This window comes from Pteropus vampyrus, unplaced genomic scaffold (genome assembly GCF_000151845.1).
Source record: "Pteropus vampyrus isolate Shadow unplaced genomic scaffold, Pvam_2.0 Scaffold699, whole genome shotgun sequence".
Classification (NCBI taxonomy): Eukaryota; Metazoa; Chordata; class Mammalia; order Chiroptera; family Pteropodidae; genus Pteropus; species Pteropus vampyrus.
Genome location: NW_011889480.1, coordinates 79,376 through 104,849, shown reverse-complemented (window position 1 = coordinate 104,849; position 25,474 = coordinate 79,376). Strand labels below are relative to the sequence as shown.

Sequence of the window (25,474 nt, the reverse complement as noted above, 5' to 3'; positions counted from 1 at the left end):
TGTTGTTCTTTGATGTATTGATGATAGCCATTCTGACAGGTGTGAGGTGACATCTCATTGTGGTTTTAATTTGTATTTCTCAGATGATTAGTGACCTCAAGCATCTTTTCATATGTTTATTGGCCATCTGTATGTTCTCTTTGGAGAAATGTCTATTCAGGTCTTCTGCCCACTTTTTAATTGGATTTTTTTTTGGTGTTAAATTTCTGGTAAATTTCCTTCCAGTCACAGTTCATCTCCAAATTGCTATTGTTCTATATAAACAGCTTTCTGTTCTGTTCTTTACACTTAACATTACAACATGGACACTTTATCATGTTAGTGGTTTTCAACCATTCTATTGGGTTGTTTAGGAACTTCCACTACTATAAACACTTTACTCCAACAGCAATACTCTAAACAGCATCTTCTAACAGTAATGATCTAAAGTGCATTCTAAAGTACCATAAGCAATAATATTATCAATAGTCTCATACATAATTTTTTTCCCAATCTGATAACCTATTTTTCTAGAAAGTAGAGGTCTCCCAGTGTGTATTCACATTTGGAAGTTTCTTGATACTTACTAACTTGATCTCCAGAATATCTGAGCCAAAAAAGTTTTTCTCATATACTGCCATGTCAAATTCACTCATTATTACCAACATTTTATATTCACATTAAATTTGGTGGGTTTTCTTTTTTTTTTGCCATTTCTTTAAAGAAAAATGTACTTACCATGTGACCTAGCAGCTCCACTCTTAGTGTTGACCCAAGTGAATTGCAAACTTATGTTCATATAAACACCTGCACACAAATTTTATTCATAAAATTTGAATGCTTCAAAAATTAGAAGCAGCCAAGATGTTCTTTAATAGGTGAATGGATAAAATAAAAACTGTGGTATATTCAGCCAATAAATCTTATTTAGCAATTAAAAGAAATGAGCTATCAAGCCACAGAAAGTCATGGAGGAATCTTAAATATATATTGCTAAGTGAAAGAACCAAGTCTGAAAAGGTTGCATGATTCCTACCATATTGCATTCTCAAAAAGGCAAAATTATAGTGACAGTAAGATCAGTGGCTGACAGTGGTTGGAGAGGGGAAGGATGAATAGGTGGAACACAAAGGATTTTTAGGGCAGTTTGTATAATACTGTAGTGATGGGTAAGTGATATTATGCATTTGGTAAAACCCATAAAATTGTAGAACGCAGAGATAACTCTAATAAAAATTATGAACTTTGGTTAATAAAAGGATCAATATCAGTTAATCAATCTTAACAAATGTATCACACCAACACAGGATATTAATAAGAGGCAAAACTGAGGGGAGGGTTAGGAGTGGTAGTATATGGGAGTTCTGTACTGTACTTCCTGCTCACTTTTTCTGTAAACTTAAAACTGCTCTAAAAAAGCTAAAAACGGCATCTAATTCTTGTTTTAGGTTTCATTGATTTGTATGAAATTTGAACACTTCTTCATGTTTTTATCTACTTGTATTTAGCCTCTGTTTTTTTCTATTTGTTTTTTCTTATTATTTTAAGTTTTCTAATTTATTAAGTTACTGCACTTTTATGTTTTTATAAAAATTCTCTCTCCCTCAGATTTTAATTTGCCTTTTAATGTCATTTGGTGTTATTGATCAACAAATGATTTGTTGTATATACTTTAAACTACTGATCTCTTCCTCTCTTGTGATTTCTTTCAATGTTCTTCTGCTTAAAAAGTTTTCACACTTCAAGAAGTCACATAAATATATTATCTATATTCATTTCTAATAGTTGTTCTGTTTTCAATTTTGCCCATCATTCTCTTTCCATTAGTTATTTAGCTATTTTGAGGTATTTAAAAAGTTATCTAGTTTTTTAAACATCACTTATTACATCATTTACCTTTTATGGGTTGGTTTGTGATATATCTATATTGTGAACTAAATTCTCATATTGGGTAGTGTCTGTTTCTTGACTGTCCAATTTGTTCCACTGATCTCTTCAATTTATGTCTATCACAATTTTAGAAGTTGCCTGTCCTCATTATTAATCTTCTTTTACAAACTTTCTTGGTTTCCAGCTAAGTTAATATTCCTTAACTTTGATTAGGTAATATTTCTAATCACTCTCCTCAAGTGGATCATAAGTGTCTTAATCAGGATAATTACTACCCAGGAATCAAAAGCAGCAATATTTCCATGGTACTCAAAGTTACAGGAAGGCAGAGTCCATGCCTCTTACCTGTCTGTACTTAGTCCTAACCCAGTCCCTGGCATACAGTAGGCAGTCAAATAATTGTGGAATAAATAAAAGATGAGGAGACAGAAAGAGTCTTCTAGATGTCTACAAATATTTAAAGATTATCATGGCAAAGAGAAATGAACCTCAGAGAGAGAAACTAAGACCATGTGAGTTATAAAGACACATTTCAATTCAAAGGAAAGAATTTTTCTTTTATGTGCATAAAATTGAAGACAACTGCCTCTGAGTTTATAAATTCTCTCCTGTGGCAGAGACCTAAAATTCAAACAGAAACTAAGACTTTTTTTTTTAATGGAGTGAAATAAAATGTAGAAGGCTCTCTTTCTCTTTATGTTCAATTGAAAATCCATGATAAATGGTGCCTTTGTTCTTGGTTAAAGGGTTTTATAATAGGCAATTGCCTCTACTATTCCCTGAAAATTTCTTCTAATCTTTCAGTCTTTAAATACATAATCATAGAACACCAGGTACTGTACCAGGTACTGTGCTGCTTGGGATATAAAATGAAAAAGAAATAGAAAAGGCATAATTCTCCCAACCTGAAGAAATTGAAATAACTACAACACAAACATGCAGGACACAATTAGAATGTATGGGGGGGGCGGTGTCTGATTTGGTCTTTGGGATTGAGGAACCTTAAAGTACATTGATCATTATGATGATAAAGGGATATATTAGGACAGTAATGGAGAAGTTACTATAGTAATGAAGGAATTATCTATAAAATCTTTTCCCAATAATCTCTGAGTCAAATTTGAGACAGAGATTGGTCTATTTCAAGATATTGACAAATGGCATGAGGACAAACTACAAATATCATTAAATTCTGCAACTCTCAGTGATCTAGCTCTTCTCTACATTTCCCAGAAACCAGAGTTACAAAGCAGAAAGGAGATTTTCATGAGACTGACTGTCCTTCCATGGAATTATACAGCAGAGTGGACAAGTCAGAAGTCAGGAACAATGCAAAGAAGACCCCTGAATGGTGTGGGGCATTCATTTTAAAGAGGTCTTACAGAGAGTAGTGGTAAAAGCAGGAAGGAAAGAAACTATTAAAGAGATTGTCATCAACTAAAAAAAAAAAAAAACTCTTAGTTAAAACATAAGATTTTGTGAGTGAATGAGTTTGAAATGTATGGCACATTCCTGTTTTTCCACTGTTTTAACATTATTCTTGTCTCTTTCCAGGCAATTTCCATAAATTTATATGGAAGCAAGGAACCAAACAGCTATTACAAAATTCATCCTTCTAGGGCTTTCAGAAGATATGGACCAGCAGCCCTTCCTCTTTGGGCTGTTCCTCTACATGTACCTAGCCTGTGTTATAGGAAACCTGCTCATCATCCTGGCTATCATCTCTGACTCCCACCTCCATACTCCCATGTATTTCTTCCTCTCCAACTTGTCCTTCACTGACATCTGTTTCACCTCCACCACCATCCCAAAGATGCTAGTGGACATCCAAACACAGAACAAAGACATCACGTATAAAGGCTGCCTTACTCAGATGTATTTCTTTATGGTTTTTGCTGGGTTAGATAACTTGCTCCTGACAGTGATGGCTTATGACAGGTATGTGGCCATCTGTCACCCCTTGCACTACACAGTCATCATAAACCCTCGCCTTTGTGGTCTACTGCTTCTGCTGTCTTGGTTAATCTGCCTGACATATTCTTTGTTGCAAAGTTTGATGGTTTTGAGAGTGTCCTTCTGCAAAGTGATAGAAATCCCCCACTTCTTCTGTGAACTTGCTCAGATCCTCAAGCTTGCCTGCTCTGACACCCTTGCCAATGACATCCTGCAATATTTTGTAACTAGCCTGCTGGGTATTATTCCCTTGACTGGGATTATTTTCTCTTATTCTAGAATTTTCTCCTCCATAATGAGCATTTCATCTTCTGGGGGGAAGTATAAAGTATTTTCCACCTGTGGGTCTCACCTCTCAGTCGTCTCATTGTTCTATGGTGCTGGCCTTGGAGTCTACCTCACTTCTGGAATAGCCCAGCCCTCCAGAAAGGGTTCAATGGCCTCAGTGATGTATGCAGTGGTTGCTCCCATGTTGAACCCCTTCATCTACAGTCTGAGGAACAGGGACATGAAGGACGCTCTGAGGAGACTTTTCATCAGAGGAGCTTACTCTCAGTGAGATCACAGAAGTTGAGGACAGACAATAGAGATTGGAAGTGCTGATAATTAGTGTTCCTGAATATGTAATCTGAAGACATAGAGAAAAAATGCTATTCATGATACACTAGGAGACATTCCTGAACCAAAGACAAACTTGAAGCAGCACACCGAGTCTCACCACCTACCGAGGAAAAAGTATGACCAACCAATAATTAAATTTCTCATGAAAATAAACTATTTCAAGAATACAGACTCTTGCAAGCATCAAGGAAGGAGAAAGCAAGTCAGGAATGCAGCAGGGGAGGAGAGAGGACAAGGGTGACAACAAATTTTTACACATTATTGGCTCATCTTTAACCCTCTGCTATGTCCTAGCTAGAACATAGCACCATGCCTGCTGGAATGTTTCCCCTAGTCTGTCTGGGAACTGTTATCTAGACTGTCTATATTGACCTCCTTGGCTCCCTAAAATTTTATTTACTGTATCTTGTTTTGGTGGTGGCCGCTGACCTATACTGAGGACTTTAATAAGAAACTTCTTTGTAGTATCTTCTTTAAGGGAAAGAAAATTCTGATCTTTGTGGATCCATATGAGCCAGATCTGAAATAAAAGTTCAAAGCAATCTACTCAGTTTTTCTTGCCTGGTTCATGCTTTGCCAAATCTTCACATGCCTGGTTCCTTCTCACAAGTTAGCTTTCAAATCAAAACTGTCAGCTCTTCAAATAGGCCCACCCTGGCCACTATCCTCCTACTCATTCCAATTTTCATAGCACTTACATTTTGAGGGGCAACAGGGCACAGTGGCTAAAAGGTCTCTAGGTTCAAATATCTCTTCATCATTCACTAATGGTACAATCTTGCCCAAGTTACTTCTCTGTAGCTCCATATCCTCATCTATAACAATAAGGATGATAGTACATTTCCTGAAGAGTTCTGGTGGGGATTAAATGTTACACATAAGAGAGGCCAGAACAGTGTCTGGCGTAAGCACTGAATAATTGTTAGTCATCACAAGATCTTTGAGGGCCATCAGGGTCTATGTTAACCACATGAAAGTGCAAAGAAATTATGAATAGCCACCCAGGGACTCTTCTGTCCCTTTAACTCTATTAACTCCAAAAGCTTGCATTGCCATGGAGAGGTGTGGGAGGTGGCAGTGCAGGGCTCCATTATCAGCAGAACAGAGTTGGAAAAACCGGCTAGCGGGTTGATCAGGCTATGAGTTAAGTGGGGCTGAATACATCCCCAAAACTGACTCAGAGCACCAAGAAAGCCACATAGGAGAGGGGGCCTGTGCAACCCTCAGCCCTCTTAACGGCCCCTAGGGCGCCACATGCTAGCCAGATCTGCAGAGTCCAGGAGAGGACTTTTCTGAACCTAGACACTAAGGATTGGACCAGAAAATAGCCCCACCTAGGACTCCCTACAGCAGGGAACTGAAGAACAAAGCAACCTTTACAATGGTTCAGCTCAATGTAGAGATTCTCTTGAATGGAGCAAAAATTAAACTTTAAAAACCTGTCTTGGGTTGTCTTGAGGACTGTTGAATCCTCTTGGTGATCATTGGATTCAGACTAGGTAAATTCCAATATATGAATCCTCACTTTACCATTAGGATATTGACTGTTTATAAGCAGTCTCAGATTCTTGATTTATAAATAGTTGTTGGGGTGATTATAGAAAATTAGTCTGTGTCTAATATAGAGGTTTGCAAAAAGTAGTGGGTATCGTATTTATGAACACAGCATTTATTCGTGCCCCAATCTTGTTCCCAAAAGAGGTAGATCTATTGGCAGGATGCTGTACCCTAGAAATCTCTGCCCACCTGCATGCTTCTCCAGCAGATGTCTGAGAGTGAAATACAAAATAATTGTTCCTGAAAAAAAGTTACTTTATTCAGTGTAATAAAGTCTTATATGTCAGAGAATGTGAATTATTTTTTCTGTGCCTTTACATTTGGGATTGGCATGTTTATTCGGATCTGATCCTGAACACTATAAATAAGCCTTCTGCATTTAGCTTGTATTACCTCTTCTCTATGCTTTTCCTTGAATTCTTCAAGTTCGACATCCTCTCCTTGAGACTTCCTGAATGGCCATATCAGCTATCTTATTTATTGTTTATTTTTCTCTCCTCTCTGATCTTTATAACCATTCAATGGAACCCTAATCCTGGTGACCTGGGATGATTGGATGAAACCAAGAGAACAGGACCATCCTAATAAGCCTGGAACACTATCTGATTGTCCTCTATCTTTCAATTAGTCCCTGGTATAGAAAATTAATAGTCTACCACATGGTTGTTCATCCTGGGTACTGTTAACATTTGGGGCCAGATAATCTTTTGTGGTAGGGGTTGTCCAATGCACTGCAGGACATTTAGCAGCATCCATGGCCTTATACACTATATGCTTGTAGTTTCTCTCACCCTCATGCCCCAGTCATTAACATTAAAAAATATCTCCAGACATCGCTAAATGTCCCTAAGGGGCATAATCACTCCTGAATGAGCAGAAAGCTAGACAGAGCTTTCTGGAGTACAGCATCCTGCCAATTAAGTCTACCTCTTTTTTGGCACAAAATGGGGGCACAAATAAATCCTGGCTGAGAACCACTAATTTAACATGACCCGGAAGAATTGAGGAAAGGAAAATGTAGAAAAAATGAAGTGGGGGGAAGACCCTGGTTTTCCTAAGGCCCAGAACCGAAGATACTGGCCTCTAGTCAAAAGAGTTCCTGCATGGAGGAGGCTTTAGGTCTGGAATAGAAGCAGCAATGTCATTTGTTAAATAAACAGATAAACAAATTTTAGTTCACCACCTTGATTGTAGTGATAGCTTCACAAGTGTACACAAAATTTATCACATTGTATATTTTAAGAATATAGTTGTATTATATCAATTTTGTCTATATAAAGCTATTCCCTCTCATCTGGATGCTTGCAATACAAAAACTGATCCTGTGGGGACTATAAAAATAGCTACTGTTTCTTCCCTTTCCTGTATCCACATCCCTTCTGTGAAAGTCTAAGTACCCTTCCACTTCAGACTCACCCATGTGATTACACTGGGCAGTGGGGTGCAGACAAACACAAAACCACCAAGGACTTGAAAAGCACTTGCATAGTGGAGCTTGGGCTCTTCTGGAACCTTCTCGCAGCATATATGCAGTCCCCACCTAGACCATTGGATGATGTGACCCGAGAGAAGAGCAAGCCAAATTGGAAGCTGACTGAAGACACAAGTAAGCCCAGCTAGGCACAGCCCAAATTGTCAACCAACAAAATAATAAACTAAATTGTGGTTGTTTTAAACTGTGTTTTGTGTAGTTTATTTTGTAGCAAATGTAAACAGGACCCCTCCATTCCATTCTAAGGGGCACAAGTTACCTTTCTAAATTGCAGATCTCATCAGATGTCAATGAATTTCTGTCAACTTCAATTAACATTTAAATTGAGACTGGTATGTAAAGTGCTAATGTCTATGTGTCTATGTGTGCGTGTGTATTACATAATCTGTCCCATGTTAGGTCTCCAGCTTTACCTTCTACTTCAAAGATTGTCCTTTTGCATACCAGAGAATATGAATTATTTTTTCCATGACTTTGCTCTTAGGATTGGCATGCTTATTCAGATCTGATCATGAAAAATAAGCCTTCTACACTTAGCTTGCATCACCTCTTCCATATAGCTTTGCTTGATTGCTCTACGTTCAACATCCTCTCCTTGGGACTTCCTGAATGGATTAACTGGCTAAATTAGCTATCTTATTGTTTATCTCTCTCTCTCTCTCCTCCTTGACCTTTACTCCATTAAGGACAGTACCATGTCTTATTGTTTTTCTTCCCAAAGCCAAATTCAGTGTAAGGCACTTAACTGATACTAGTGGTTCCCTAGAGGAAAAAATCATGAGTTAATTGGACTTACCCAAACATTACACTAGATAGAGCTGTTCCTGCTGAGACCTCAATAATTGAAAGCGACAGTAAGACAATAAGACTGGGTAAGAGTTAATTAGAAGTTTCCTCTAGGGAGACTGTGTAAGGTCTTATCTCTGTCCCAAGAGCTGGCAGAGAAGTGCAATGAGATTCAAGAGCTCTGGGACACTTAGGAAGAGGTGGGAATTGTTTCCTTCTTACTGAAGTGATAAAGGGGGTAATGGCACTGGATTCCCAAAGCTTCTAATTAAAGAATAGCCCCATTTTACTCAATGCTGAGAGAAAGTTCTCTCCTCCCCTTAGGCCTGGCCTCTACGGTACACATATTTTCCAAATCTGGGCAAGTCAGTGATTGCTGTTTCTTTGCTAATGAGTCTCAGAAAACTGAACGAGGCCTGAGGTGCATTCGGCACCTTCACTCAAGGATGTTCAAGTGCCCCTATCACTCACACAAAGACTTGCACAGAAGCACTGCAAGTGGAAAGGAAAGGCGCAGAGATTTCAAGAAGGCAAATGGAAGACTCAAGTCCTGTAACCATGTGCCTCTCCTGTCATCACCATCAGCCCAACTGTTTCATTAGCTGATACAGGCATGAAAGGCACAGCAGACAAGTGAAGCAAGTAAACATTCTGACAAAGGGTCCCAGCGTCTAAGCTGATAAGCTGACTCTCTCTACCTATCTTCTGTGGGTGAATGACTACCTTACCATGTTGTGTAGAAGACTGTAGTTAACCTATGTAGAGTATTCAAATCTTCCACCTTCTTGTGTAAGGTGGAGAAGCTATTTAAAAAAAAAAAAATTATGACAAATATTAAGTCAAAACTATTGTCAAGAGTCTAAGGCTGAAACTTGTCTTTAGAAACTCATGTTACTTAAACTGCAAGGTGAGAATTTTCTAGGGCTCACATATAATAGAACTACAGTGAAAAGAATTGCTAATCTTAGCCCCTTATTTAAGGAGTCTCTAGAAGAACCCAAAGAAAACAGGGAGACAAAAATAAGGACACTAGAGGAAGCCTTAGCCTCTGACACAATAACTACAGCAACTCATAAACTTCTAGCTACAGAAACGAAACACACTAAAGGCTTATCTATTGCTGTTCCTTTTACCAATACATAATGTCAAACTTCCTAGGACTATAGAGATTACCAACATTGATGCCATTTAAGTTGAAAGCGTAAAACAGAACAATATCATAAAAGAAATAAAATTCCTAAAGAAATATCCCACAAAAAAAGCACTTGACTCCAGATGGTTTCACAGGGAGCTCTATCAAATCTTCCAAAACTAGAATACTAATACTGTATACATTATTCCAAAGCACTGAAAATGAAGGAAATTTTTCTAATTCCTTTTCTGAAGCAAGTATAATACTACCACCCAAACCACATAAAGACAGTACAAAGAAAACTACAGATCAATTATCATTCGTGAATACCAATGCAAAATACTAGAAACAGAATCCAAAACCTCATTAAGCAAATAATACACCATGATCAAGAAGTCAAAATGGCGTACACGATAGAGGCTCTGTTCATCTGCTCTTGCGACCACATCAAAGTTGTGATGGAAACACGGAGCTAACAGCAAATGAGGTCGCCTGGAGTCTAGATGAACAAGCCCTAAAACTAGGGAAAGAAATAAGAAATTACCCTGCAACGGGAGGAGGTAGGACAAGGGCAAGGACATGAGGCTGCTGGGGCCCGAGCAGCTGAGTGAGATGGAGGCTGTGGCAGCAGCAGATGTCTCTTAAAGGGACCATGCCCACAAGCAGACTTTTGCAATGATGGACTCACTTGCTCTGAGCATCAATGCCAGGTTATCTGCTCAGGGGGCACCAGGGACTTACAGGGGCACACTGAGTTGTTGGAACGAGGGCCAGAGGAGAGGCTTCCTCCTGGGCAGAAATGCTGGTGGTATCCATTGTTTCTCTATTGAGCCCTCCCTTCTCCATGTGCAAACACAGTGCTGCCATAGCCTTGACCTCATCAAACTGGGTCACAGAGGTCGCTCTTGCCCAGAGGATTCCCTGAAACTCTCCCTCCCCTAACTCATGGCCCTACCCAAGCCACATCCAGTTGTGGTCTCCTGTGCCACCTGCTGAGCAGTGCCATGACTCACACACTGGTGACAGCTGACCTCAGTTTCTGGTGTGGCCTTGTGAGGCAGCTATAAGCACAGTATCTGTGGATTGCTTGCTCAATCTTAACAGGTGACCCCACAAGGACACAGGCTGGGGCTAAAACTGGCCTGCTGCTGAACCTCTCTCAGAACTGTGCCAACGGACACCTACTACACAAAGCCATGCTAATAAGGACTGGAGCTTTGCATAGTACATAGAAACAGACACAGAAAGGCAGCCAAAATGGGAAGACAAAGAAACAGAAACCATATGGGAGAACAGAACAGAGATCCAGGAATAATGGAGTCAAGCAATCTGACAGATGGAGAATTCAAAACACTAGTTATAAAGATGCTCAATGAACATAGGAGAATAAATGAATTCAGTGAGAACTTTAACAAAGAGATAAAAAACATAAAAATGGAAGTGGAAATTATAAAAAGGAACCAGCCAGAAATTAAGAACACATTAGCTGAGATGAAGAGTATGTTAGAAGGAATTAATAGTGTGGATGAAGAAGAGGATTGAACCAACAATAGAAAGGATGGGGAAGCCAAGGTCACCCAATCAGAACAGCAAGAAAAAAGAAGACAAGACTATAATAACTTAAGGAGTCTTTGGGACAAAATTAAGTGTAATACCTTCATGTAATAGGGGTACCTGAAGGAGGAGAGGGAGAACAAGAAATGGAAAAGCTATTTGAAAAAAAAAATGAAGGAAAACTTCCCTAACCTGGTGAAGGTAACAGATATAGCCCCAGAAAGCTCAGAGAGTCCCAAGAAAAAGGAACCCAAAGAGGCCCACACCAAGACATATCATAATTAAAATGCCAAAGGTTAAATACAAAGAGAGAATCTTAAAAGTAGCAAGAGAAAAGCAATTAGCTACCTATAAGAGAGCTCCCATAAGACTGGGACCTGATTTCTCAAAAGAAACATTTGCAGGACAGGTCTTGGCACAAAATATCCAATGTGATGAAAACACAGGATCTACAACCAAGAATATTTTATCTAGCAAAGCTATCATTTAGAACTGAAGAACAGATAAAGAGCTTCCCAGACAAAAATAAGCTAAAGGTATTCAACCAAGCCACTATTAAAGAAAATGTTGGAGAGACTTAAGAAAAATCATATATCAAAATCACGAATAAAAAATAGTAATAACTACATATCTATCAACAACTATCTCAAATGGAAAAGAATTCAGTGCTCCAACCAAAGGACAGGGTGGCTGAATGGATAAGGAAACAAGACTCCTATATATGCTGCCTACAAGAGACGCACTTCAGATAAAAAGACGCACACAAACTAAAAAGAAGAGGATGGAAAAAGATATTGCTTTGATGGACCTAGAGGGTATTGTGCTAAATGGAGTAAGTCAAATAGAGAAAGACAAATACCACGTGATTTCATGTACATGTGGAATCTAAAGAACAAAATAAGCAATAACAAAAACAGAAACAAAGTCATAGACACAGAGAATATTTTGAAGGCTACTAGACAGGAGGAGGGTTGGAAGGACAATGAAAAAGGGCAAAAGGATTAATACAAATGGACAATTACAAAATAGTCATGGATTGTAGCATAAGAAAAATAGTCAACAGTGTTGTAATAAATATGTAAGGGGGAAGAGAGGTACTAGATTTAGTGGAGTGATCGCTTAAGCTCTAATCACTATGCTGTACAAGTGAAACTAATATATTATTGTTATGCCGACTATAATTGAAAAAAGAAACTCATTGAATTGTACAATGTAAATACGAGCAACTATTATATTTCAATACGATAAGGCTGGGGGAAAAATAATACACCACGACCAAGTGACATTTATTCTAGGAATGCAAAATTTGTTGAATATTGAGAAATTTATTAATATCATATGATATATTAATAAATCAGAGGAAAGAAATCATGATCCTCTTCACAGATACTCAGAAAGACTTTGACAAAATTCAACACCTATTCCTGGTAAAACATTCAAGAATATAGAAACCCTTCTCAATATGATAAAATAAATATATACTTTAGCTCTAAAAGACACCATCTGAATTAATGGGAAAAAAATAAGGGGCATTACCCCTAAAACAAGGCAAGAATGCCCACTTTCTCTGCTACTGTTTATCACTGTACTAGACAATGCAAACAGACAAGCAAAAACAATTAGAGGCATAAGAATTGGTAAACAAGTAAAGCTATCTCAATTTGAAGATAGTATGGCAGTATGCCTGGAAAACCCACGAAATGCAATAATAAACCTCAAAAAATAAAAGAATTCAGCGAAGTAGCAAGTTATAAAATTAAGAAATGAAATTACTAGCTTTTGCATACATAAATTGTGAAGAGAAGACATAATGGTAGAGAAAATTTCACTTACAATGAAGGATCAAATACTTAGGAAAAACAACAAAAACTTGTTATAAGGATAAATTTAAACATTCCTAACAAACACTAAAGTAGACTTAAACAAATGGAAAAGACATCCCTTTTCTTGGATAAGAAGATGTAACATTATAGAGATATTAGTTCTCCCCAAGTTGACTTATAAATTCAAGGTAATGACAATAAAAATACCAACAAGCTAATTTTTATGGCACTGGACAAAATAATAAAAAAGTGCATATAAAAAAAAAAAAAAGCAAGAATACCCAGGGGAAACACTAAAAAAGAAAAACCATGAGGGGGAACATACATTAAAACTTATTATAAAGTCTCTTATAATTTAAAAAATTGTGGTATGGTGTATGAATAGATAAACAGACCAACAGAATAAGGTTCAGAATTAGGCCAAATACACATAGAATTCAGTATGTGATAAAGGTGACATCCCAGATCTCTGGAGTAAAGTACTTTTTAAATGAATGATGGGTCAATGTGGAAAAATAAAACTTAATCCTACCTCATATAATACACAAAAAATCAATTCCAAGTGGACTGTAGATATATGTATGCTAAACAAAACTTGAAAAAATGTAGAGTATCTTGCCTTCAAGGCAGGCAAATATTTCTTACTCAGGAACAGATGCATACCGCCCATAAAGATTAGATGACGTTAAAATTAAGATCTCATTTTATAAAAAAAAATAAAAAATAAAAAAATACCAATTAAAACACTGAAGAGACAAGCTACAGAGTGGACAAAATATTTACAAAATATATCCAACCATAGGGCTCACAGGTGGAATACATAAAGCAGTAAGAAAGAGGCAGGCAACTTTAGTATCTTATCCAAATCAATAAAATAGCTTCTTAGTAAACAAATTTGCACAATCACTTGGAAAACTGGCATCATCTATGAAAAATAAACATATGTATCCCATATGACCCAGAAATTTCAGTCCAGGGTATACACCTAAGAGAAGTACATGTACTTGTGCACTGTCAGAAATACTAAAATATGCTCATAGCAGCATTATTACAACAGCCCCAAGCTGGAAAGTTGAATGTCCATCAATGCAAATTGCTTAAACAAATTGCAAGATATTCAAATAATGGAATATAAGAAAATGTGCTAGTTAGAGTTACTCAAAACAACATAAATCAATTTCACAAAAAATTAGGGAAAACTCAGAAACACAAAAGAACATATGTTATACGGTTCTATTTGTAAGTAAAACAAAATACCCAACACATGTCAGTCACAATATTGGTCACCTGTGGAGCGTAGGGAAGGGTTTGTCATTTGGATGAGGCAAGAAGGGATACCAGCTGGTAATACTTCTTCTTGCCTGATTACATGGATGTGTTTGTGTGATAATTTACATGAATTAAACCCTTCTGCATTTCAGTACCTGTTTTGAATGTTATCACACATACACAAAGTATTATACAAACATTGCAGAAATGACTTCGGCATTATACTCATAAATAGAACATGCTCAAACCTTACAACTCAGCCATTTCACACTCCTGGAGTAACTCATCGATATTCTAGAAGGTCTGTAAAATTTTCTTAAAGCAGCATTGCTCATGACTGGGAAAAATGGAAACAGTCCAGTAACTGTACATCAGCAGTAGAAAAGGTTAATAAGCTGTGAGATAATAATACAAAGAATCAGTATCTGGAAGTGAAAAAGAAACTATGGCTATAGTTGTCAATGTGACTCTCAAACCTCCACTACTACTAATTTGACCACCATTGTACCTAACTTGAAGGCAGTGGCCTTCCAGTTTGTTACCTTGTCCCTGTATTTAGCCTATAAACCCAGAAATCACTGTAATCCTTTAAAAACAGAAATTGGATAGTTGTCACTACTCTTGTTTAAAATCCTCCATGGACTTCTCAACACACTGAGAGTGAATGGCCAATCCTTCCAGTTAACCTACAAAATGTCCCCATGATCAGGACTCTGATCTGGCTCTGACCTCATTATCTTCTGCAACTGGCAAGCTTGACCCACTCCAGTGACACTGGTCCCTTTGTCTCAAGCATGTGGCTATCTCAAGGATGATCCTTTTTCATGGACTTTGAACTGCCAAGGGCACTCTTCCCACATTACAATACAGCCCACCCTTGCAGTTCATTTGCATCTCTGCCCAAATGTCCCTTAAATGAAAAGATTTCCCTATCTACCCCATAGCTCCACTAAATTCTACATTACTTCTCATCATCACGTTTAATTTTCCCTCCAGTGCACTGAGCACCATCTGAGATACAAACCCATTTATCAGGTGCCTTGACCCGAAGTAGAATGTAAGCACCACAAAGGCAAATATCTTAATTCACTCAAGACTTGGGACATAAACAAGATCTGACATGAAAGAAATATGGACTCTGGAGCCAGAGACCAGGGTTCAAATACAAGCACTACTACTTCTAACAAGTTGATTCAGACAAGTCACCTATATTTCCTTGCTTCAGATTCTCATATGCAAAAGGAAGAAACTGATGGCTCCTGCTTCTTAGGAATCTAGGGAGAATACAGTTCAATACAAAAAGTCAGGAAGATAAATGTTTAAATACATCAAAGACTTGAAATACAAATTTAAAAACTTGGTTTAAAGGCCGGACTCCTGGAGAGGGGTCAAATATATTGTAAGGGAAGATTTTGACTTTGGGTGGTGAACACAATACAATATATGGATGATGTATTATTGAACTGTACACTTTAAATCTATATAATTTTACTAACCAATGTCACCCAATGTTTAATTAAAAAAATAAAAAAGGAATTTGGAGATCCATATCTAACAATTAAAAGCATAAGCAGATTATACCCAGACCTGTAGCAGTTATAAAATCTCACTAATGACCAGGTGAATGGGTTATAGAAAGCATCCAGCTGGGTGCAGCAGAACCCTCCCACTAATAAAAAAAAAAAAAATGTTAAATACGAAAAAAAAAAAAGAAATAGCAGCTTAAACCAATTAGTTTTATTTTTTTCATGTAACAGAAGTTTGGAAATAAAAAAATCCAGGGCTAGTGTAGATGCTCAAAGAAGCCACTGGGTAGGCCACAATCATTTGTGAGTTTTCTGCAGGATTCTCCTTAGCCTGTGGTTTGCATCCCCATGGGCACAAGATGAATCTTTTAACACTAGGTACTGGATCTCCTTGCAAGGCGAGAAGTAGAGGGAAGAGCAAAAAACAACAAAAACATGAAGAAGAATCCATGTAAGAATGACCCTCTTTTCAAGAGCCTTCTCACAACCCATCCAATAACATACGCTTGTTTGTCAATGGCCAGACTGCAGGATATGGACTGTACTAATTCCAAGAAAACTTGTAAGAGATTTTAAAAATAGCACACCTTACTAATGTGACAAAACTTGGGTTTTCTTGATATGAAAGATGAAATACCAGGAAAGCAACTAGAAGTATATGCCACTCTTGACCAGACAAGAAGCTGAGAACATTCCAAAAGATCTACCTACTAAAGACATCATGCTCTGATCACAATGCATTTGAATCAGATACTCGCAACAACCATGTTACACAGTACATAAGATTCTGCAGAATCCATTGATCGAGCAAGTCATCCAAAAGGAAATTAACACACTATCAAGAATGAAATAATAAAAATAATACATACAAACCTTTTGTGATGCAGTGTCAGGGTAATTTAAATCTCAAAAACAAAGACTAAAAATTAATGAGGGTCTGTTTTATTATGAAAGACTAACGAATGCAATTTTCATATTCCCTAGAAAATTCCACTGGGGGTACGAATGAATTCTCATTAGCACAAGTGAGGGGGTCTGTGGCTGAAATCATCTCTATACAGGGACTGTCTGCAGTGGGGGTTATCACACATTTCCTGAATTACATAGACTATATTTTTGAAGTTTTACACAGAAAATTCTCTTAGAGTGGGTACTCAAGTTTCAAAAAAATTGAAGTACTGTCGTAAGTTAATCTTTCTCAACCTCTCATTATTTGAGGACACATAAGTCTTTGTTCTGGGGGGCTCCTATGCATCGTACGTAGGATATTTAAGATCATCCTTGATGTCTTCCAATTACATGCCAGGAGCACCTCTCCTAGTTTTACCAACCAAATGTCCCCAGATACTGCCAAATGTCACCTGGAGAGCAAAACTCCCTCTTGAGAAACATTGCTGTGCAAACAGGTGTTAGCAAACTTTTTTCTGTCTAGAGCTAGACAGCAAGTATTGAAGACTTTGTGGGTCACGTATGGTCTGTCACAATTTTCTACCTTAAAAATATAAGATATTCTTAGCTATACGAAGTCAGACAGTTGCCTGCTATTTGCTGACCTGTTACTGACTTTTCCATGTTTTTTACTTTATAGATGTTTTTCTTTTGTTATTTTTCACATGAAGAATGTAGTGAAACCAAGAAAGTTTTGCCTAGTCATTAAATTTGCAGATTCTCTCTAGTGTGCTTACTCATGTGTCCAGAAGGCGCAAGGTAGTGCTGAAGTCATTTCTACATTAAATGCCAGGCTGGGGTTTCTCTCCCTAAGTTCTCATGTTTGTTAAGAGTTAAATGTAGACTGACAGCTTCTCCATGCCACAGATATTTGTGTTCTCCCCCCAGTGTGAGTTCTCACAAATCTCTGAAGTGATGAGAAGAAAATTCGAGTCTTTCCACAATTATTACATACACTGCATTTCTCCCAAGTTACATGTACTCTTTTGTGCTAAGATGGGTTCATAAAGGCTTTCCTGTCTTCCTTACGCTTATGAGGTTACGTTTTAGTCTGAGGTCTCATGTTATTAAAGAAGACTGTCATTGGAGCCTTTTCCACACTGATGACACCAAGAGTTTCTCTCCTCGGTGAGTTTTCACATGACTCCGAAGAGATGAATGATCACTGAAGGCTTTCCCACAGGCCAGGCATTCATAAGGCTTCTCACCAGTGTGTATTCTCCTGTGCACATTAAGGTTTGAGCCTATGCTGAAGGCTTTCCCACAGTGATCACACTCGTACGGCTTCTCTCCTGTGTGACTCCTCATGTGCGTCTTAAGTGTTGACTGGTTTCTGAAGGCTTTCCCACACTGTCTACATTCAACACGCTTCTTTACAAGATGAACGCTCATGTGCCTCCTCCGGGATAAATAATCACCGAAGACTTTCCCACAGGCGGCACATTCATAGCGTCTCTCTTGAGTGTGTATTTTCCTGTGTGCAGTTAGGTTTGAGCTTGCACTGAAGGCTTTCCCACATAGATCACACCCATATGGTTTCTCTCCAGTGTGAGAATTCATATGTGTCTTAAGGATGGACTGGTTTCTGAATGCTTTCCCACACTGCCTACATTCAACAGGTTTCTTTACAACATGAATTCGCATGTGTTTTCTCCGTGACAAGAGATCACCAAAGGACTTCCCACATTCTTTACATTCATATGTTTTCTCTACCATGTGGTTCTTCTTGTGCAAATTAAAGTTAGATTTCCATCGAAAGGCTTTTCCACACTGTGTGCATTCATAGGGTTTTTCACCAGTATGATTCCTGACATGCTCTTTGAGATGTGAGGGATGCTGGAAAGCTTTCCCACAGTCGTGACATTCATAGGGTCTCTCTCCAGTGTGTGTTCTTTTGTGTGCAATGAGGTGGCAGCTCCTGCCATATGCCTTCCCACATTCATCACACTTGTAAGGTCTTTCCCCAGTGTGAACTCTCATGTGTATTTTCAGGGCGGAGAGGGTTCGGAATGCATTTCCACACTGACTGCAGTCAAAGGGCTTCTCTGTGAGGTGAGTTCTTGCATGACTCCTAAGGGCTGAGGGATCGTTGAAAGCTTTCCCACAAGCATTGCATTCATAGGGTTTCTCCCCAGTATGTATTCTTCTGTGCCGTGTAAGGGAAGCACTCGTGGTGAAAGCTTTTTGGCACTGATGACATTCATGCATTTTTCTCCCATTGTAAATGCTCGTGTGTTGGGTTAGATGTGACCTATTCTTGCAAATCATGCCATAGTCCCGACGGTGATAGGGCTTCTTGCCAGTGTGCCTTCCCATTTGCTGAGTAAGATGAGCTCCAATGTTGAAGACTTCAAACAGGTGAGCATATTCAGTAGATTTCTCTCCAAGACGAATTCTTTCCTATTAATCGAGATGAGCGCTGATTAAAGCATTTTCTATATTCATTACATTCCTAAGAATTATTGCACATAAACTAACATAAATCGAAGCACATCACTATGACTAAAGATGTCATAATTTAAAGTGCAAAAGTATTGCTCTTACCTCATCTGGGCTCTATCTAATAGAACAGGTTCATGCTATGCCCTAAGGCTCCACGTATATAATTCTTACAAAGCTTTTCATATATATACTGTTAACTGTTAAAATCTGAACTGAGCCCCAACACTCACTACCTCAGACATAGCTATGAAAAAATTTACTCATGAGAACTCTAGGTGGAAAAGTTGGGGGTGAGGTTTAAGGTTTCCTCCCCAAATTAGTAATATCCATTGTCTCTTGAGGACTGCCATTTTCCTGGTTCTTAAGCTGCTTTTCTAACTTGAGCTGCCCAAGTATTATCCTAATGTTGAAGATGCGGAATTATCCCAAGGAAATCTTACCATTGTCACACCACCAGATGTTTCTTTCCCAAAAATATCTTCCATAAGAATGGACCATTTGGTTTTAGATGGCGTCTCCCAATCTGAAACAAATTAGAAAAAGATTAACTTGCGGGAAAATGGAAATGGTGGGATGATGGTGACAAAAACAAATCACTGGCAAATATAAACCCTAAAGAAAGCAAGCGATATGAAAAGGAAGGATGCAACTTCAGTAATAATGACTGAAAATTTTGGCCCTGTGAGATACTTGGTAATGACAGGGGTAGACTTTTACATCAAATCACTAAGAAGTAACTTTTCAAAGACTAACATTGATAATGACAGAAAGAGTATGATCAGGAATGCAGAATATGAAAGGGTGAAGCAAAGTCCACATGGCCATGTCAAATTTAAAGGTGGAGAATTAGTGACACCAAAAAATTTCTGAGAGAACTGAGGAGGAGTGAAAGAGAATGAGCATTTTCAAATTTCCTGGGGTGATATTTCCTAATGGATCTCCCTCCACCCTAGTCACTGGACAGAGCCAATACTCAGAAGCACCCGTGTTTGTCTGGTGCTTACCAGGACAAGTGCTTCGGTGACATTCCCTCTCCTCTGTCCTCAGCTCCTCTTCTTGCTCCAAGTGGGAGATGAGGCTGGGTTTGCTCACCTGACACCCTACTCACAGGAAAGACACATGTTGAGGGAGGATCGTGCAGAGGACACGTGTTCTGAAGTCAGAGTTCTGAAGATGGACAAGACTGACTTAGGAGCAGCAAAATGATGGAGACAAATTTCTAAGGGACACAGTGAAAGGCTTTCATAAAAAGCAAAATCACAAATACCCATATGTTTTTGCCCTTCAAATTAAGAATTTCTTAATTCAGAAACCTATGCCCAAGCTCAGACACTTGACAACCTCTAAGGTCAATCCAAGAGGATAAGTACCAGGTCGGCTTGTTCACAATTGTGTTCCAAATCCCCACACAGTTCTTGGGTCATGGCAAGTACTTAAAATAAAAACATTAGATTCAGGAGTGAAGAAATGATGCCAGTATTACCCACTGAGGCGAGGTTGCTATAGTTCTCCAGCATCACATCTTTGTATAGTTTTCTCTGAGAAGAATCCAGCAAGGGCCACTCCTTCTCAGTAAAGTCCACTGCAACATCCTGGAAAGTCACTGATTCCTGCAACACCACACACATCTGGAGTCAGTGAGAAACCAGCTTGTGTTCAAAGACAGCAGAGGCTGAAGACTGGGTATGAGAGACTCAAAACAAAGGATTTGCAATATAGGGTTTTGGTGTCTCAACATTTACTCCAAAAGTCAGCCAGCAGTTGTCTTCTCTTCCCTATGAGATGATCTCATTCTGTCTCATTGCTTCAAATGCAACTCTGACAGGGAACCAAAATCTCTCCCCACTTCTAGCCTGGCTTGAGCACTCTGAGCCATATTATGAGAGGGACATTTAAGTCATTTCCCCTAAAAACCATATTACCAGGACAGCCTCATAACATTCTTTGGCTCTTTCTCTTGTGTCCTGATCAGGCACTGATTAGTCTGGATGAAGATCTAAAAGTTTTAACATGTGATATTGGGAGTGTTCTAGAAAGTGCCTCTCCCACCCTCTGCGGGCCCTAAGATCCTAGTGTACCTGAGAACCAACATTAGTTGGCATATGAGGCTCCAGGCCTTTACAAGCAAGCAGGTCCACATCCTGGTGACAGAAATGATCTTTTGAAGAAAGAGTAATTTCTGACTCCTGGATATGGGCAGGGTCCTGGGTGGATATAGCTAGAGAAAACAAAATCCATGAGAATTAAAGCCTACCTGACACAAACCAGGAAACCATCCACACTACCTATCAGTGTGCAGTACACATTCCCAATCAACATACACACACACACACACACACACACACACACACACACACACACACACTCATACACACACACATATTGCAGCAAACCAGAGCAGGCCAGCTCTACTCAAGGACAGGAAAGAGAAGTGGACCAACATACTCATAAAAAAAGTGGTATACAGTCTCAATTTTGAGTGAAAAGTTAAAGCTCTAAGAAATAAAGAGCTTTTACTTTATTCAGATTTATCAAAATAAAAAAATGGGATAGCACAGGGTTATCCATACTTGTGTCCTTCCTGTCACACCAACTGCACACACTTCCTCCCTCACCCAAACTCACAAAGACCCTGAATCAGACACAGTCAACTGGAGGGCCTCCCAAGGCTTTGCTCCCACTGCTTTACAGTTCATGCATCCTCCCCTGGCAGCCCTCCCTCTGGCCTTGCACACGCTTGACCTCCGTCAAGTGGCAGGGGCCATTTAAGCTTAATTTCCGAGGGCATTTTTTTACCCCAAGAACTTACCACATGTGGGAGAGAGACCAAGAGCTGCCATCCCGTGAAGGTGATAATAAATTCGCCTTAACAGCAGGGGACTGGCACCAGAAAGCTACTCCCTTGCTCTCATGGGATTCTGAGCAGGCATCTGCAGTGAATGATAAAAAGACTACTAGGAGAAGTCAAAGACTTTCTATCTCTCCTGCTCACAGGACAATTCTGATTCTTGCTTTCCAGTATCTCCTCTTTTGAGCAGCAAGGTCTGTCTTTACCTTATTTGGGCAAAACATCCAGGCAGTGTGATGGAGAGCCCTGACCTGCCTCAAGTAGGATTTACCAAGTACAATTCTGTTAAACTCCCTCACTCATTAAACACTTGGGCCCCAGGCTTCTGTTCTTCCACTTCTAGGATTGGCATGGTTTAGAATGGTCCATCTAGCAACATGTGTTCCAATCTCCAACGCTGTTTAGCCCCATACTCCAAGCCAACATATACACCTGTCAGCCAATGCGCAGGCCTTGTCACTACTAGAATCAATTTTACCTCGCAGACAATAATTTAGAAATATGCTTTCTCGACAAAACTTCTACACAACAGTTTTCTCACATGAACTCTTTTTACTTTAGAGACAATTCTAGGCCACCCATGCTCCTACAATCTTGCTACCTAATAGCAAATTTCCCTTCTCACTGCCCCACCTATCCAGCTGAGACTCAGCATGATCCATCACTTCTACAATTAACTTTTCCAAACTCCTTTAACCCTCTGCCTATTATAACCCAGAACGAGCAAAAGACCAGCCTGGATAATTCCAACCATCTACCTCCTCCCTGAAAATATTTGGGAAGACCAGTCTGCACAAAATTAAAAACTAGAACTATCTTATGATCCAGCAATTCCACTTCTGGGTATTTATCTAAAAAAGATAACACTAATTCAAAGAGATATCTCCACCTCCACGTTGATTACAGCATTATTTATAATAGTCAAGACATAGAAACAATCTAAATGCCCATCAGCAAATAAGTGGATAAAGAAAATGCGGTATATACACATGGTCATAAAAAAAAAAAAAAAATCTTATTTCCGACATTGACAGTCTTTGAGAGCATTATACCAAGTGAAATAAATCAGAAAAAGAGAAGTATCATATGTTCTCACTTATATGTAGAAACCTAAAAAAGACAATATGAAACAAAACAAAAAGGTCATGAATATAGAAAACAGATTGGTGGTTGCCTGAGGTGGGAGTAGGTAAAATGGGTAAAAGAGGTCAAAAGGTCCAAATTTCCAGTTATAAAACAAGAAAGTCATGAGGATGTAATGTATAGCATGGTGACTATAGTTAATAATATTGTATAGCCTATTTGAAAGTAGTTAGGAGAGTGGATCTTGAGAGTTCTCACGATAAGAAAAAAATTTTTTGTAACTATATGTGATGAGGGGTGTTAACTGAACTTATTGTGATCATTTTGCAACACATAAAAATGTCCAATTATTATACTGTATACCTGACATTGATATGTTTTGTCAATTATACCTCAATTTAAAAACAAAAACAAAAACAAAAAAAAAAAAAAACAAGCCACAGATTGGGGAAAAATATCTGAGGTACATACACCTGACAAAGAATTCATATTCAGATTAAAGCACTCCTACAAAACAATAATAAAAAAGGTACAAACTCAACAAAAAAGGTCAGACTTAGATACTTCAAAAATTTAATTAAAAAAATATTTAATGACCAATATAATAAGCATGGCTAAAGGTATTTAACATCATTAATCATTAGATAAATGTAAATTAGAAATAATAACATTTCAACCCTCTAGGGCGGCCAAAATAAAAAGACCGTCAACATTAAATGTTGGCAAGGATGTGGCATACCTCCAACTCCTATATACTGATGGTGGGAATCAGAAATGGTTCAACCACTTTGGAAACCAATGTGCCAGTTTCTTAAATAGTACACCTATCATTTGACTGAGCAATCCCACGCTTAGATATTTACCCAAAGGAAAACCTTCAAAACATGTCCAAGACTCACACAAAAATGTTCACAGCAATTGAATTCATAATAGCCAAAAAAATGTACGCAATCTAAATATCCATCAACAAGAAAACGGATAAACGACCTGTGGTATTTACAATAGAATAATACTCAACAATAAAAAGAAACTAAGAGACATAACATGGCTATGTCTCTGTAATGTTGACCCACAGAAGCTAGATAAAAATAAAAAAAAGCTCTATCATATCAATTACAAGACATTCACGAATAGGCAAAATGTATTTAGGTCAATAGAAAAATCTGTTTATATAAGTCGATAGAAGTAAAAAAGTAGTTGCTTCAAAGAAGGAGCATGAGATGGGGATAGACTGAGAAAAGTGAGAGGGAACTTTCTAGGGCAACTGAAATTTTCTAATTTTCTTTTTGATAGTGGTTATACAATGTACCAACTGTCAAAAAATTATCAAACTGATTACCTAAGATCTGTGTATTTTCTTGTAAATTATATTTTATTTTAAAAAGTTTAAAGGAATCTTTCTTACTTTCTGGTCTCTGATTATACAAAAATTCCCCCCACAACTAATCTATAATTTTCTCTCCTATTACAAACAAGGAGATGTCTGCCCTCCTAAGACTAATTTCTTCAGAGTAAATACGAAAATAAATTCATAATGTTCAGGAAAAAAAAGTAGAATAAAAAAATACTTAAATCAAGGGAAGCTAAAGAAAAAAGAAATTGAAAAAGAACAAATTCAACAATCAAATATATTAACACATGTTAATGGACTAAATGCTTCAACTGAAGTATTCTCAAAATGGATTAAAAATAATCCAGTTATATGCTGTTTACAAGACATATCTAAAACATAAGGACATAACAAGAATGGAAATTAAAAAATATACAACGCACATTTTGAAAAAGCTTGTTTAAATATATTAACGCTAGATAGAATACATTAAGGCAAAAAGGCTCAGAGAGAAAACTGAGGTATTACATAATGAAAACCATAATTCAAGAAAAACCTAAATATACCTGTATGTATAACAGAGCCTCAAAAATACAAAAAAGAAAATAAATTAAAAATACAAAGCTCGGAGACTGGGCAAAATGGCGTACATGATAGAAGCTTTGTTCATCCTCTCTTGCGACCACATCAAAGTTGAGATGGAAACACGGAGCAAACAGCAAGTACAGTCGCCTAGGGGGTATAGATGAACAGAAGCCCTACAACTATGGAGAGAAGAAATCACTCTGCAATGATTAGAGGTAGGACGGGGTGAGGATGCAAAGTTGCCCAGTCCCAAGCAGCTTTCAGTGGGATCAAGGCTGCGACAGCTGCAGATGCCACTTAAAGGGGCCGTGCCAGCGAGCGAACTTTCACAGAGATGGACCTGCTTCTTCTTACCACCACTGTGAGGGTAGCTGCTCAGGGGATCCCAGGGATTACAAGGGTACATTGAGTTGTTGGAGCAAGCACGGGAGGCGAGACATTGAGTTGTTGGAGCAAGCACGGGAGGCGAGACTTTCTCCCTGGCGGAAATGCCAGCAGTATTCATTATCCTTCTGTTGAGTCCTCCCCCTTCCCAATGTGCAGACCCAGCTCCGCCATAGCTGAGACAGCATTAAAATGGATAACAGAGGTTGCCCTGCCCAGAGGATTCCCTGAAACCCCAGCCCCCCAACCCACAGCCCCACCCAAGCCACATC

The 25,474-nt window shown here is 38.4% G+C and overlaps 2 protein-coding genes across 3 annotated transcripts in view; one reads left to right on the top strand and one right to left on the bottom strand.

The window, feature by feature from the left end:
- The first annotated feature begins 3,442 nt into the window (after positions 1-3,442).
- Positions 3,443-4,452, top strand: LOC105309235 (olfactory receptor 7D4-like). Its single transcript, XM_011385354.2, has one exon. The coding sequence runs from the start codon at positions 3,443-3,445 to the stop codon at positions 4,379-4,381; it is 939 nt and encodes a 312-aa protein (XP_011383656.1). The 3' UTR covers positions 4,382-4,452.
- Positions 4,453-15,771: 11,319 nt separating this feature from the next.
- Positions 15,772-25,474, bottom strand: part of ZNF317 (zinc finger protein 317) — a 13,888-nt gene continuing 4,185 nt past the window's right edge. For both annotated transcript variants that reach the window (XM_011385350.2, XM_011385348.2), the window contains 6 exons: positions 21,782-21,902; positions 21,051-21,190; positions 20,456-20,582; positions 19,977-20,072; positions 19,413-19,495; positions 15,772-18,930 (listed from right to left, as the gene is read on the bottom strand). In XM_011385350.2, coding sequence (XP_011383652.1) covers positions 17,611-18,930; positions 19,413-19,495; positions 19,977-20,072; positions 20,456-20,582; positions 21,051-21,190; positions 21,782-21,812 — 1,797 coding nt within the window. In that variant the 5' untranslated portion in view covers positions 21,813-21,902 and the 3' untranslated portion in view covers positions 15,772-17,610. The remainder of the gene's footprint in view (positions 18,931-19,412; positions 19,496-19,976; positions 20,073-20,455; positions 20,583-21,050; positions 21,191-21,781; positions 21,903-25,474) is intronic.